The sequence below is a fragment of the Tiliqua scincoides genome, chromosome 2 (assembly GCF_035046505.1).
Source record: "Tiliqua scincoides isolate rTilSci1 chromosome 2, rTilSci1.hap2, whole genome shotgun sequence".
Lineage (NCBI taxonomy): Eukaryota > Metazoa > Chordata > Lepidosauria > Squamata > Scincidae > Tiliqua > Tiliqua scincoides.
Genome location: NC_089822.1, coordinates 98465069 through 98480663, shown reverse-complemented (window position 1 = coordinate 98480663; position 15595 = coordinate 98465069). Strand labels below are relative to the sequence as shown.

At 45.9% G+C, this 15595-nt stretch overlaps 1 protein-coding gene across 1 annotated transcript; it reads left to right on the top strand.

Annotated features, from left to right (window-relative positions):
- The first annotated feature begins 3830 nt into the window (after positions 1-3830).
- Positions 3831-6713, top strand: LOC136638591 (perilipin-3-like). Its single transcript, XM_066612628.1, has 5 exons — positions 3831-3896; positions 4397-4583; positions 4903-5099; positions 5638-5757; positions 6354-6713. The coding sequence occupies exons 1-5, from the start codon at positions 3831-3833 to the stop codon at positions 6711-6713; spliced, it is 930 nt and encodes a 309-aa protein (XP_066468725.1).
- Positions 6714-15595: the final 8882 nt, after the last annotated feature.

The following is a 15595-nucleotide window of genomic DNA, read 5'->3' as shown; positions in this document are numbered from 1 at the left end:
CTGTGGTAGGTCTGTGATGCAGAGCAGATACAGTATCTGACACGTTGGGTTTCAACTGGTGGGTCTTGCCCTAACCTTCCAGTGGTTCTAGCAACACCACTGCTATTTTCCTTTGTGTTTCTTCTTTAAGTGAAAGGGTGTGTGTGTGTGTGTGTGTGTGTGTGTGTGTGTGTGTGTGTGTGTGTGTGTGTGTGTGTGTGTGTGAGAGAGAGAGAGAGAGAGAGAGAGAGGCAGTTGACTCCAAAAGACTCCAAAAGAAACCCAACTTTCTGTTTTCAGTTGTTGAATAGGAGAAGATATTTGGGTGGGTATTGCTTTTTTGTTCCAGACAAGCTATACCTACAGAAATTGCCTCTTTTACACAACTATTAAACATATAGATTCCTTGTCCTCCTTTGCATCTGGTCTCCCTAAAGACAGAAGAAACATACAGTACAGGAGTAAATAAATAAATGGAAGTGGGTTCCATGTTGCAGGTTGGATTTAAAGGTGAGTTTTTTTTTCTGAAAAGGTGGATGCCCTCGCCAGGGCTTTTTTATTGTGTTTTTTTTTCTTGCAAGTACCAGTTTTCAAGGACACTCTTCCCTCTATATCAGTACATTAGCTATAAGGATTTTCACGCATCCAGGCTTCACCTTTAACAACATGCAAGCACCAGATTGCAACCTCAAATTTCCCAGGCAGAGGTGGAAGACAAAAAGGAAGATGTGGTTTCCACAGTGAAAACTACAGCCAGATAGTTCCCAAACTCAAGAGGGATGAGCTTAATTGACAGCCCAATCCTATGCATATCTACTCAGAAGTAAGTCCCATTTGAATCAATGGGGTTTACTCCCAGGAAAGTGTGGATAGGATTGGGCTGTCAGTCATTCATTTGGCAAGATAGAACATACCTGATTGCTTCCTTGAACTGTCAGTCAAGCAAGACTTTGCCTCCTGGTGACATCATCACAAGCATATAAAGACAATCTGGGGGCAGTATCAGTCTAGAAGGGTGTTTGAATGGGGTAAGGTCCTTTGGGGGGGGCAAGGTAATGCTCAATTAATGACTGAAGTGTAGGGTTTTAAAAAATTCCTTCTCTTTTGGGTTCCTTAAAGAGCTCCATATGTGATTTGTATGTTCTGTAGTAATTAGTGTCTGAAGTAGAACACAACTGAAAGAATTCAACTTGGCTGCTGAAACTTTGACACTCTTCAGTAAAATATTCTACTCCAGAGCTTGATGCTAGTGGATGCCTAGAGAAACGTGAGCTTGAGGGGTAGGAAAACTCTCTTCCTAGTGTATTACAACCCAACTATGCCTTTATAGCATTGAGTACTAATCTAGCACTTCATGATATTGGTTGTAAGTCAGGTCTCCAGCAGTTAGCAGGTTAATAACTGTTTAGTCTCTGTGTAGCCTTTCCTGTTAATTCCTGTATAATGTGCTGCTGTGAAAGCTGCAGCTACAGAGGCTCAGCCCTTGCTTAGGGTTCTGTAGTGTATGCAGTGTTTGAAGTGTCTTTTTCTGATCTGGTGACTAACCTTCATTAAGGGGGGCAAATCTAATCTCCTTGATTTTTCTCTTCTTTCCTGTTCTCAGAGAACCTGGCCCCCTGTGCTACCCTTGGCCAGGGAATGACTTGGTGGTGGAGCATGGGAGCAGTTAGACACTCACCAACATGTTTTCTAACATACTCCTAATGATTGCTCAGAGCTTTGTGGTACCTCTGAAATGCACCTAACTACTCTTGATGTAAAACTGTAGTATTCTTTTATGTAAAATAGGAGCATTTTGGAGAAGGGGATTGCTTGCCAAGGGAACAGGATGGTTGGTATTAATGGGAGTATCCTGCCAGCTGGGAAGTCTTTCAACCTCCTGGAATAAATACATTCTTTAAACTCTGTTGGATGACCTACCTTGCTGGGGGGGGGGGTGCAGAGAAGCTGACAGTTCAGAGGGAGAGTGGTGTCTTTTTATTTTTTGCAGCTAGAGGTGACTGGAAAACAATGGTTCAGTCTTAGACAAGCTGCTCTCTGGGGGGGGCCTGAGGGTGGATTTGCTTTCATTCATTAGTGTACTTGTAAATAACTAAAGCCACAATCCTAACCAATTTTCCAGCACTGGCATAAGGGCAATGCAACTCTGGAGTAAGGGAACAAATATTGCTGTACCTTGAGGAGGCCTCTGTGACGGCCCCCTAACTGCAGGATGTAACACATGCCCCACTGGCATAGCTATGCCAGGCTGGAAGGTTGGTTAGGATTGTGCCCTGACACAGCAAAGATGCCCTAAGCTTTCAGAGGCTGAGTATCTTCTCTCTAGAATGGCACTTTCATCAAAAGCCAAACACTGCATTCTACTTTCTGGGGGAATTTTTGATTGCCACTTGGTGTCTAGTCACCTAATTCTTCAACTAGCAGACATTACTTGGTGTGTTCTTCCTTGTACTAACTTTATGGTCAAAAGTAGGAGAATGGCCTTAAATAGGGGATCCCAAACTCTTTAGCATTGGGACCCACCAGAAAAAGTTTCACTTTACCATCTGCTCAAGCTTCTGTGGTGATTGGGCAGTTGTGCTTTCCCCCAAGTAGCAGGTTATTTAACCCTTGTTTGACTTTGATGGACTGGTAGGTCCCAGACGCACAGTTTGGGAACCACTACCTTAAATGATCGTACAGTTCAAAACATAGCTTTTGCTTGCTGTCCTTGGCTACTACTGATATGTTCATGTAAGATTTTATGATTTGCAAGTATTTTAAAGACCTTGTTAGCTACTTCAGCAAAGAAGCAGGTCATAACTGCTGGTAGGTGGCTTGACTCAGTCAGTCCGCTTCTCCAGCAGCTGCACTGGCTACCCATTCGTTTCCGGGCCCAATTCAAGGCGCTGGTTTTGACCTTTAAAGCCCTATACTGCTCTGGGCCAGGATATCTTAGAGATCGCCTACTCTTGTACAATCCAGCTTGTCTACTTAGGTCATCAGAGAAGGCCTTTTTACAACTGCTGCCGCCTAGGGAGGTACGTGGGGTGGTGGCAAGAAATAGGACCTTCTCAGTAGTGGCACCAACGCTATGGAATTCCCTTCCCCTTGACTTAAGAACGGCTCCCTTTCTTGTAACTTTCCGGCGAGGCCTGAAGACCCTTCTGTTTAGACAAGCCTTCTGAGTTCCTGGCCTTTTAAACATCTTTTTAACATCTCTTAACATTTAACATCTGCTCACAGGCCTGATCCTTTTCTAATTTGCTGCCCTATGTTCTTACCTGACTAGTTTTTATCTGACTACTGTTTTTATGATATGTTTTTATCTGCTTTTAAATTATGTTTTTAACTTGTTTTAACCTTGTTTGTAAGCCACCTTGAGTCCCTTTGGGGAGAAAGGCAGGGTAAAAATAAAGTGTAATAATAATAATAAAATAATAACTGGTATTTATATACTGCTTTCTGGCCATTGGATTGTTCCTTTGGTTTTATTCATGGTGGTTTACACAGGCAGGCTTTCTCTAAACCCCTGAGGGGCTTTTACAGTCACAAATAATTTCCATCTTTCAAGAACAATCTACTGTCCAGATTGCTATCTCATGATGGGTGAAACGTTCTGGCCGCACACGGCCTCTCTCGCTGACAGATGACTCCCTCTCATGGAAAGAGCTAGAGCTGGCTTCTTTTGGCACCTACGCAAAAGGGTTTGGCTTGTCAGCTCTCAAGGTCTTGCTGTGCTCAGAGGCTTCTGGTGATCTTGAACTGGCAACCTTCAGATGTTACATCTTCAGGCGTCACAGTGGCTCTACCCTCCAGATTTGACCAGTAGTTGACACATTGGTTCTTTTCAGGGTAATCTAGTTCATACCATGGCATCTGAGCATGAAGACACGGCTGTGACAACTACTGCTTCTAAGAATGAGGAAGAACCGCAGGTGAGTTCATCTCAATAAATGAACTAGTGGTCACCATATTGGCAATGTGTCCAAACTAAGATGAGCTATAATGCACAATGCGTATGTGATTCTTTCCTATGCCTTGGAGTGATCTCTGCATCTGGTTTGCTGAGCTAGGAAGTGGTTGGTAGCAGAGTGGTAGAGAAGTAGACAGCTGGTCAAGTAAGCATTGAATGTTTTGCAGCCATTGAAGTAGAGAGGAGATCAGGTTGTCATAGGAACTGAAGACTCTGTTGTGGAGGAGGTAAGTTAGTGTTGCCTACCTTCACCCTCAGACTTGGAACCTTCATGATATAGGTGTGCTTGGCACATTTGAAGTGCTAACATCAGTGTGTCTCTTCCACATGGCTTCAGTTTTCATGTGATATGGGCAACTCATAAGCAGCTCCTGTACTGCGGATAGCTTGGGCTGGAGTAGAGCAGTGGCATGGGGGACAACGACTTGTGATGGCTGATGCAACCTCTCTTCTTGCTCGTAGACCTTGGTGAGCAGAGTGGCGTCTCTCTCCTTGAGTGCTGCCTGCGAGACGAGTTCCACCACCTACACCTTGATCAAAGAGAACCTTCCAGTCATCGACTCTATCTGTGATGTTGCAGAGATGAGAGTGAAGACAATAGCTTCTGCTGCAGTCAGTGGTGTGCAGCTGCCTCTTGTCATGTCTCAGAGTGAGTCAATGTCTTTAGAGTCTGATGCTCACAGTGGCCCACAGATGCTTCAGAGAACACACATGGCAACGAGATGCTTGCATCCTGTTGCCACTTCCTTTCATCTGGTATTCTGAGGTAGCTTACTTCTAAAATCAGGAGGTTGCACATACCCATCATGGCTTGTAGCCTGTGATGGACTTTTCCTCCAGGAATCTGTCCATACCCCTTTTAAAGTCATCGAGGCCACATGCCATCACCGCATCCTGTGGCAAGGGGTTCCACATATTAATCACATGTTGGTGATGTGTCCTTCAGTAGTTTAACTTGTTCCTTCCAGCTAACCTTGCAGCTTCTCTCGAGGAACCAGATGTGCCTACGGAGAAGCAGAGGCAGGAGCCAAGTAACTACGTGGACCTGATTTCTGTCTCCACTGAGATTTGCCAGAAGGCCTATCGACGTGTCTTGAGAAAGCTCCAGGAAACCAAGCAGAAGGTTCATGAGACTCTATCTCAGCTCCAGCAAGTGATAGACTTGGTATGAGCACCTTTTGCTCCTCTTCTCCAAAAGTGGCTTGCTCTTTGTGTTCTTTGAACAATGCCTAGAATGGAGTTGCATGGTGTACCACTGCCAGAATTTACAACCACAAGTGGTAGTGACAGCAACAGCCTATGAGCTGGATTAGCATTTGAAAATGGGGTTGCATTAAAGCACGTTGGTGGAAGTTGGGTTTAATAGTTGACCTTGGTGGGCGATATGTGGGTCTGAACAACATGGAGGTGCTATGGCTACTAAATGCTAGGGGCAGATGGGGAGGGCTATTAACTCTGCTGGGGGGGATGAAGGCACTGGACTAGCAGCTGTTGGAAATGGCGTACTTGACTGGACAACACTTAGTTCTGATCTAGCAAGACAATTAACTTCCTATGTAGCCAGGGAAGGGGGACTATTGCCACACCAAGACCACCTGCACTCCTATATACACTTTGGAGTCCATCTCATGGAGCTCATAGACTTGCCACCAGCTTCCATACAGAATGGATGTAGCACCATATTTCTGATGCTCTGTTCTTAGATCGAATGTGCCAGGCAAAATTTGGATCGAGAAGTTCATGATGAACAGGAGAAGCTGTCGCAGAGGCGGCTGGAGTGGGGGCAGAGCCAATCCGAGCAGGCTGAGAACAGCCAAGCAGAGGTACGTCTCATCAACTCCCAGCGTGTCTTAAACTGAATGGGCTGTGAAGTTCATTGCTGAAGCAAATGGGTCTTAACCAGTTGAGCATCTGGGTGGAAGCGTTTGTAAATTGCAGCTCTAGGGTCAAAATTGGTGTGTAAAATGCATGATGTGAACCTGTGCCGTCATTGTCCTGTAAACCGTGTATTAGGAAGGGGTTGTGAGAACATGGCAAAACTGGTGGCAGATGTCAGACTTGCAAATGATAGTGTTGTGTTCATTCATCAGAACTGAGCTTCCTAAGAGTCAAGCTGTAGGTGTTTATTGGGGGGGGGGGTGGTTCTTAACCCCACCAAGTGTTCTAGGTACTTCTGCCTAACTTAACCCATACTCTGGATGACTCCATAAAGATCAACATTGGAAGATACATCATGCATAGGCATGCTCCTCCATGCCTTGCTGTGGCTCTTCCTCTGTCCTACTAGGGACAGGACAGTAATGCTTCTCTGGAAAGGTGCCATAGCCGGGTTCTCCTCCTCCTTGTCCCAGCAGCACCCACTGATCCTCATGGTGCAGATCAGCGGGCCATCTCCTAATGTTTTTTTTCTGTGTAATAGATGGAGTCTCGGACTCTGGGCGTGTCCCATGACACTGCCCAGCAACTGCAAGCCTCTTGCCAGATTCTCCTGGCCCCTATGCAGTATGTCCGAGTAATGATGCAGCAAGCTTATGGCAGCATGGAGGAGCTGGAGGCTACTCTCTCCACTGCAGAATCCTTCCAGGACCTTTCCAGTGGCTTCTTGACGCAGTGTTGCGAGGAGATGATCAAGGCTTGGGAGGTTATTGATGAGACTGTGGCATATGTGATGCAGAATGCTCCTGTCATGTGGGTTGTAGAGCCTTTCTCCCCTTGTAGAACCTCTGCTGAAACCATGACTGAACCAATGGGTGATCATGAACCAACAAAGGAAGCCTGAAAAGAGTAACTTGATCTAGTGGCCAAAATGACTAGAACTACTCTGCTAAAGTGTAGGAACCCATACATAGTTGCACACTGCTACTTGAGAAGCATGCTGGTCAGAAGATGCTGTAGCACATCTTAAAGTAGCACAGTTGATAAATGATGTTGTGAAGACTCCACCCCACATCTAAATATTTTGGCCAATCTCCTATGAACTTGATGCAGGCTATCTTAGGAAGATGCTGAAGCCATCTGCTGAAACAAAAGTAGGGAATTCTCAGCTCTTTCTCTCCTGTATTGTGCATTAATAGTGTCCAAAGACTGGATCTGGATGTTGCATGAAGTCCTGTCACTTGCTCACCCCTTTGGTAACACCTAGGAACACTTGAAGCATACCATGAGCTGTGTGCAATTTTCCCATATCTCTGGGAAGGGATGAAATGAAATCCTGATAGGATTTCATCCTGATAGGAAATAGGGAAATCCTGAAATGATGATACTGTGTCATAGTTTGAATAGCTGTGGGGCTGCTGTGGACATGTCTACTAGCAAAGACTTCTATCCCAAGGAACTGGGTCTAATTTGCCTTGCCTCTAGTGTTGCGGTCTGCTTTGACATCTCCACAAAGAATAAACCAATCAGCATGTGAAATGATCTTTGGGTTTTGTCCTGCTATATAAATCCAGAGGCTGCTGCTTAAGATAGTCCTTGGATATAAATAGGTGCACTAGATAAGTCTGTGGAAGGGAAAGGGCATTTTCGTAAAATATGACAGGATTGGGGCATTAGCTATGAAAAGAAAAGGCGGAGCTTGTGAATAGCCTCGGCTTTGAACATGACTAAAATGTAGTATACTGTCATATGTGGGCCAAAGGATAGAATGAAGCTATCCTGGCAATTGGCAAACTTTCTCAGGCACCCTTATGCAGAGCTAGGAGGACTGTTGTCCAAGTCCCTAAATGCTCTGCCTTTGACTTGGCAATATGTGTTTCTGCTGCTTGGAAGTATACACTGGGCAGTCCTTGGCCATGTGGTGTTCAAACCACCATTTTGGGGAACTGTGTGAAAGTTCACATGCTCTATCGGATAGTCAAGTATTAACCTCACTCTGCCAGTTGAGACCCATTCAAGCTGCCTACCAGTTACTCTTCTCATACAAAAGTATCTACTGTCTTCAGTGTTCTTTAGCCTTGGTGTAAAAAGCCTCAGTTGTGAGGTTATGGCAACTTACAGCAACTGAATACTGTGGGCTGAAGACCACTGGACTAGAGCACCACCAGGTAAAAGGGGAGGCATCTGGTGTTACCCCTTCCAGGAGATTATGTCCCAGTCCTGCTCAAGTTCTTGGCAATTCTGCTAAAATAGCTTTCACTAGTGCTTCATGGTCATGTTTTCTACTCTTTCCAATAAGAATATTTGGTTGCAGTAAAAAAAAATGCTGGGAGGGTATAATGGGGGTGGGATGTAGGTGGTTAGGGTCCCAGGAGGGGAGTGGGATTGATGGTGGGTCCTAAGTCTCATTTGTTGTGGCATGAAAAAGATTGAAGACCACAACTATACAGTATTTTAACCATTAGAGAATTGCTTATAGTACAGATGTTGATGGGGTACTTGAAATTTCAAAATTGACAGAAGTAGACTCTCTCCCTTCATCCAAAGTCTCCTTCACAAAGTGAAGCCAAACTCTGTACTGTACAAAACTTCCAGTATGCCCTGTATGATCTAGTATCTAACAGCTTTTAAACATGGGTGGATATTTTAAGAAAGAGTTGTTATTGTGGCATGCACAATTGAGACACGAGGGGGCAGTAGTGACTTGCTTTTCTCTCCAGTTCATTCACAGTTTTAATATGGGTCAACTCTTTCCCACAAGTGGAGCCCTTGAGAACTCCTCACTTGTGTTTGGAATCTACAGATGCAAGGAAATGAAACGGGGGCAAGCAGACTATTGCACATTGCTTAGCGCTTGAGTAGAAAGGGAATAAGCGACCTTAAACACTGTGCAGTGTCTTAGCCATACCAGTCTAGACAACTAAGTTGTAGTCACTCTCTCGTACAATAATGAGGTGCCACCCTCGCATCTTCTATTAGGATAAATAGGACCAGGGGAACCCTTCAAAGCTCTTCTGTTCATAGTTGCAGCAGCTACCCCAGGAAGATCTTTCTTCCTGTTACTGCAGAGATGAAATGCCTTTTAATGTTGGCTGTTCATGGCCAGTGTGTGCAGGAGGCGGGAAGAATTAAAATCTGCCACATGTATTGTGTATGCCTCAACACATTGAATGCCAATCTATATGACAGGTGTGCAAACGAAATTTAGTAGAACTGTTTCCAGTACAGTTGTTGGGAGATTAATTCTCTCCATCAGATTTGAAGAAGGGATTTGGGGTTGCAATAATGAGTGGCCACAAGAGGGCAGCATAATGTAAAGGATTGGGGTGGTAAAATTCAGCATTGCAGGATTAAAGTGCTGGCATCATAACAGGGAGAGGTCATTAGGTTCAAATTCAGTGGTAGCCAGTGTTTAATAAATCTCTCTGATTCACTGGTGTAGCAGTTGCTAGCTGGCTAACGCTTCTTTTAATATGTAGGAAAGTAGGACAAAGATGACCAGTTTTGAAACATGGAGAACTTCAATTCTAAGAATGAAGCAATTTCTGTTCTTGTACCCCAATGAGGAAGAATAGCCTAGTCAGGGGAGAAGACAGACCCCCCCCCCCCCCAATGAAACACAAACAACAACTAAATTCTTAGCAGAACAGAGCTGGTGGTTGTAGGAAGGTTAGTTCAGGCTCCTTTTAAACTTGTATACAAAATGTACCCATATTCAGTCACCATGAGCAACTCAATGGTGAATAGTACATGTGTGGTTTAAATGGCTTGCTTGCTTCTGCACTGCTCAGCACTTTCCTGGTGGGCACTTGAGCACTGATTGTGGAGAGGCATGTGCATTTTAAATGTACTTAAGCAGTGCCTCCCATGGTTGCTGCGGGCATTGCCATGTTGCCAGCTCATAAGAACATATGAACAGCTCCACTGGATCAGGCCATAGGCCCATCTAGTCCAGCTTTCTGTATCTCACAGCAGCCCACCAATTGCCCCAGGGAGCACACCTGATAACAAGAGACCTGCATCCTGGTGCCCTCCCTTGCATCTGGCCTTCTGACATAGCCCATTTCTAAAATCAGAAGGTTACACATACACATCATGGCTTGTACCCTGTAATGGATTTTTCTTCCAGAAACTTGTCCAACCCCCTTTTAAAGGCATCCAGGCCAGATGCCATCACCATATCCTGTGGCAAGGAGTGCCACAGACCGATCACACGCTGAGTAAAGAAATATTTTCTTTTGTCTGTCCTAACCCTCCCAACACTCAATTTTAGTGGATGTCCCCTGGTTCTGGTGTTATGTGAGAGTGTAAAGAGCATCTCTCTATCCACTTTATCCTTCCCCTGCATAATTTTGTATGTCTCAATCATGTCCCCCCTCAGGCGTCTCTTTTCTAGGCTGAAGAGGCCCAAACGCCGTAGCCTTTCCTCATAAGGAAGGTGCCCCAGCCCAGTAATCATTTTAGTCGCTCTTTTTTGCACCTTTTCCATTTCCACTATATCCTTTTTGAGATGCGGCGACCAGAACTGGACACAATACTCCAGGTGTGGCCTTACCATCGATTTGTACAATGGCATTATAATCTTAGCCGTTTTGTTCTCAATACCTTTTCTAATGATCCCAAGCATAGAATTGGCCTTCTTTACTGCTGCCGCACACTGGGTCGACACTTTCATCGATCAGTTCACCACCACCCCAGGATCTCTCTCCTGACGTGTCACAGACAGTTCAGAACCCATCAGCCTATATGTGAAGTTTTGATTTTTTGCCCCAATGTGCATGACTTTACACTTACTTACATTGAAGCACATCTGCCATTTTGCTGCCCATTCTGCCAGTCTGGAGAGATCCTTCTGGAGCTCCTCACAATCACTTCTGGTCTTCACCACTCAGAAAAGTTTGGTGTCATCTGCAAACTTAGCCAACTCACTGCTCACCCCTGTCTCCAGGTCATTTATGAAGAGGTTGAAGAGCACTGGTCCCAGGACAGATCCTTGGGGCACACCACTTTTCACCTCTCTCCATTGTGAAAATTGCCCATTGACACCCACTCTCTGTTTCCTGGTCTTCAACCAGGTCTTGATCCAGGAGAGGACCTGCCCTCTAATTCCCTGACTGTGGAGTTTTTTCAGTAGCCTTTGGTGAAGGACTGTGTCAAACGCCTTCTAAAAGTCCAGATATATAATGTCCACGGGTTCTCCCGCGTCCACATGCCTGTTGACCTTTTCAAAGAATTCTAAAAGGTTTGTGAGGCAAGACTTACCCTTACAGAAGCCATGCTGATTCTCCCTCAGCAAGGCCTGTTTGTCTATGTGTTTTGAGATTCTATCTTTGATGAGGCATTCCACCTTCTTACTCAGTATAGATGTTAGGCTGACGGGCCTATAGTTTCCCGGGTCCCCCTCTTTCCTTTTTTAAAGATCGGCGTGACATTTGCTATCCTCCAATCTTCTGGCACTGTGGCCATTTTGAGGGACAAGTTGCATATTTTAGTCAAGAGATCAGCAACTTCATTCTTTAATTCCTTAGTAACTCTTGGGTGGATGCCATCAGGGCCCGGTGACTTATTGATCTTTAATTTAACAATGAGGTCTGAAACATCTTCTCTTTTAACCGCTATCTGACTTAATTCCTTGGTCAGGAGGGGCCGTTCGGGCAGCGGTATCTGCCCGAGGTCTTCTGCCGTGAAGACAGATGCAAAGAACTCATTTAATTTCTCTGCCACCTCCAAGTTTCCTTTTATCTCCCCTTTCTCTCCCTCACCATCCAGAGGGCCAACCGCTTCTCTGGCGGGTTTTCTGCTTCTAACATATTTGAAGACTTATTATTCCCCTTAATGTTGCTGGCCATACGTTCCTCATAGTCTTGCTTGGGCTCCCGTATCACCTTCTTACATTTCTTTTGCCACAGTTTATGTTCCTTTTTTTTCTCTTCATTAGGGCAAGACTTCCATTTACAGAAGGAAGCTTCCTTGCCCTTTATGCCCTCTCTAACTTGGCTGGTTAGCCATGCGGGCACCCTCCTGGACTTAGTGGAGCCCTTCTTCCTTTGCGGTATGCACTTCCGCTGGGCCTCTATTACTGTTGTTTTAAGCAGCCTCGATGCACTCTGGAGAGATTGGACTCTTTTTACCCTCCTTTTCAACCTCCTTCTAACCAGCCTCCTCATTTGGGGGAAGTCTGCCTGTCGGAAGTCAAGGGTTTTTGTGAGAGATTTGCCCGGTATTCCTCCCCCAATGTGCATGTCGAAACAGATCATAGCATGATCACTGTTCCCCAACGGCTCTGTAACATTGATCTCTCTAACCAGGTCCTGAGTACTGCACAATATTAAATCCAGAGTCACCTGTCCTCTGGTGGGCTCCATGACCTGCTGCTCTAAGGCACAGTCATTTAACATGTCAAGGAATCTGGTCTCCTTTTCGTGACCAGAACACAAATTGACCCAGTCTATATGAGGATAGTTGAAGTCCCCCATGATTACAACCCTGTCCCTCCTTGTCACCTCCCTGATCTGTTTCCTCATTTCAAGGTCCCCTTCCGGTTTCTGGTCTGGAGGACAATAGTATGCCCCCAGTATTACATCGCTCCTCAGGCCTGGTAATTTAACCCACAGAGATTCTACGGTGGAGTCGAACCCACCTTCAATCTCTACTTTGCTGGATTGTATTACTTCCTTAACGTAAACGGCCACCCCACCTCCAACAAGCCCCTCCCTGTCCCTCCTGTAGAGTTTATAGCCCGGGATTGCAGTATCCCACTCATTCTCCGCATTCCACCAGGTTTCCGTTATGCCCACTATGTCAATGTTTTCCCTAGTCACCAGACATTCCAGTTCTCCCATCTTTACTCAGAGACTTTGGGCATTTGCATAAAAGCATTCGTACATGGAATGCCCCAGGATGGGCTGCTTATTAGCTTCTTTGTCCCCGCCTCCTCTCACTGTGTCAAACCGTCTATCACATTCCCATCATGCTACCATTCTCAATTTCTTCTCCTACTCTGCCTTTACCTTGTTGTTCTCTAACCTCTCCATCCTCGTCCCGTAGGGGTGGGGAGTTCCGAACCAGATGCCCCTCGGCTCCTGTCGGCCTTCCCCCAGGGATCAGTTTGAAAGCTGCTCTGCCACCTTTTTAATGTTATGCGCCAGCAGTCTGGTTCCATTCTGGTTCAAGTGAAGCCTGTCCCTCTTGTACAGGCCCCGTTTGTCCCAAAATGTTCCCCAGTGCCTAACGAATCTAAACCCCTCCTCCCTACACCACCGTCTCATCCACAAATTGAGACCCCTGATCTCCGCCTGCCTAGCTGGCCCTGCACTTGGAACAGGTAGCACTTCCGAGAACGCTACCTTTGAGGTCTTGGCTTTCAGCTTCCTGCCTAATAGCCTAAATTTGGCCTCCTGGACCTCCCAGCTACACTTGCCCACGTCGTTGGTGCCAACATGCACCACAACCACTACCTCCTCCCCAGCACTGTCTACCAACCTGTCTAGATGAGAAGTGATGTCCGCAACCTTCGCACCAGGCAGGCAAGTCGCCATGCAGTCCTCACATCCGTCGCAAGCCCCCCTCTCTATGTTTCTAATAATCGACTCCTCCACTACAAGAAGCCCCCGATCCCCCTCCTGCCGAAAGTATCCTGAGTGCGTTCAGATATGGGCCTGTCCCCTGGAGAAAGGGTCCCCCCAGGGGATTGTTTCCCTCCTTTCCAGGATGACGTCCTCCAGCCCCGAGACTTCCCAGCCGGGCAGCTGAGGAGCTGCACACCTGAGGTTGGGACGAAGCCTGATCGTCCCTGGAAGTCTCCCCACGGTCCTTCTCTGCCTGCTTCTGCAGGTCGGCCACCAAGGCTTCAAGGGAGCGAATGCGTTCCCTGAGTCCCTGGAGCTCCTTGCACCAAGGACGCACCATTGACTTATGCCCCAGAGGCATATAGTCATACATGTTACACTTGATGCAAAACACTGGATAGTCCCCACCCTGCTGCTGGCTGTCTGACTGCATAGTTTTTTTGTTTGTTTGATTGATTGATTGATTGATTGTTTAGGGGTACTTAAAAACCCATCACTGGTTTGCTGCCCTCTTCTCAAGGGAAGAGAAGGACAGTGTCTGGGGCCCTGGCCTCCTCGCCCTGCTGCTGAACTCATACTGAGGCTAAACTCGTGGTGCCTTACCCGGCACTTTGTTCCCAAGGCACTGGGTTCCTGGAGGCCGCGTGCGCTTCTGCACACTTAAACTCACTTAAACAGTGATGTGCCTTAGACTTGGCAATCGCTTTGGGGCCTCCTGAGAGCATTATTCGGTGAGCCGTTAATTGAATTACATTTCATCTTGTAAGACTCATTTGGCCTTCTCTGTCTGCATTGTAATATGCACCTCACTGAGGAAGGCCCTTCTGAAATATGCTATCAAGCATTTAATAAAGCTTGAAAGCACTGAATGTCTGAATGATTCCTCTCTCTCCTGGGATCTTCTTGAGTTGCTTTATGGCTTCTGCTGGTCCTGGTCTGGCTTTAGTTGCCCATCAGCATTTGAAGGCCTACTGGAACGTCTCTTTCCAAGTAGGCAGTAGCAGTAGGGAAAGAATACACTCTTTGGATATATCTCTGACTTCTGCCTATTTTCAATTTATCACTTACACTTGGTCCAAACCTTGGATAGACATATATGTAAAAGCCATGAGTTCTCTTAGTGTAAAGAAGCACTTGCTTTGGCTTCCATGTCTCAAATGAAATCCTCTTGGCAGTTTAGAGTTTCAGTGCCAGTGCTTACTCCCCCTCCAACTTGCTTGTCAAACCAGTTGGTGATCTGTGAAAGGGAGCTCCTTGAAGGCTGTTTCCAGCACCCCCCCCCCCAAGTGCCCATTTAGTTCATGCCTATACTTGACTTCTACTCAATCTTCTAACACAGCAGCTGGAAATTCTCTCCCTCTGCTCTCCCTTGCCTTGTCCCTGAGTAACTCAACTAAAATCCACTTGACTAGTTTTGTTTTTCTGATACTGCCTTGTTGAGCCTTTATTTTATATACTTGAAGACGTGCAAATAGCTTCCTGTAGTCAACCTATTCCTGTCCTTCTCTCTTCCAACCCAGTCACCATCATGACAAAAGAAGTTCCCAAATGCAAGAACATGTATTTAATATATCCTTGTAGAAGAAGGTGAATTATAGATGAAAGTCAAACATGGCTTTAGTTCAGTAAGCAATTTTAACAACCAAATAAAAACTGGCATAACAACCATGATCAAAAATAAAACTGGAGCACAGCAGAGAAATCAGAGGGAAGTCAATTTTTTTTTAAAAAGTCTTCACTGCTTGCTTAAACATGGCCAGTATAGTTTCTAGCCAAGCATCACAAGGGTGGCAATTCTGTCACCAATGAGCTGTTGCTGAAAAGGCCCTGTCCCATAATCTCTGTGGCTGCCCATTCATAGGCAGTGGGGTGCAGAGCGCAGGACAAATTCAGTATGTGGGCACATTTATCATGGTCCCAAGCCATTGAAGGGCTTCCCAAGTGGTAATCAGCACTTTGACCTTTGTGGAAACATCCTGGAAGCCAGTGTAGCTTGTGCAGTGTGATGCTACTGTGCTATGCTTTGATTAGCAAGTGGCTGCCAGCACTCTAGCTGCCATGTTCTGGGTTACCTGCAGTTTCCCAGGCTGTCTTCAAGGGTAGGCCCTAGTACAGTGCATTATGGTAGTCTAAATCAGGAACCACCAAATCCTCAGCCTGCAGGCTGGATCTGGCCTTCCATTCTGGGCATGGTGTGGTGGTGGTGAAGTCTTACTGT

Coding starts and splice junctions, on each gene's coding strand:
- LOC136638591 (XM_066612628.1), top strand. CDS start 3,831: ATGGCATCTGAGCATGAAGACACGGCTGTGACAACTACTGCTTCTAAG. Junction 3,897..4,396: donor AGAATGAGGAAGAACCGCAG/GTGAGTTCATCT, acceptor TCTTGCTCGTAG/ACCTTGGTGAGCAGAGTGGC. Junction 4,584..4,902: donor GCCTCTTGTCATGTCTCAGA/GTGAGTCAATGT, acceptor TGTTCCTTCCAG/CTAACCTTGCAGCTTCTCTC.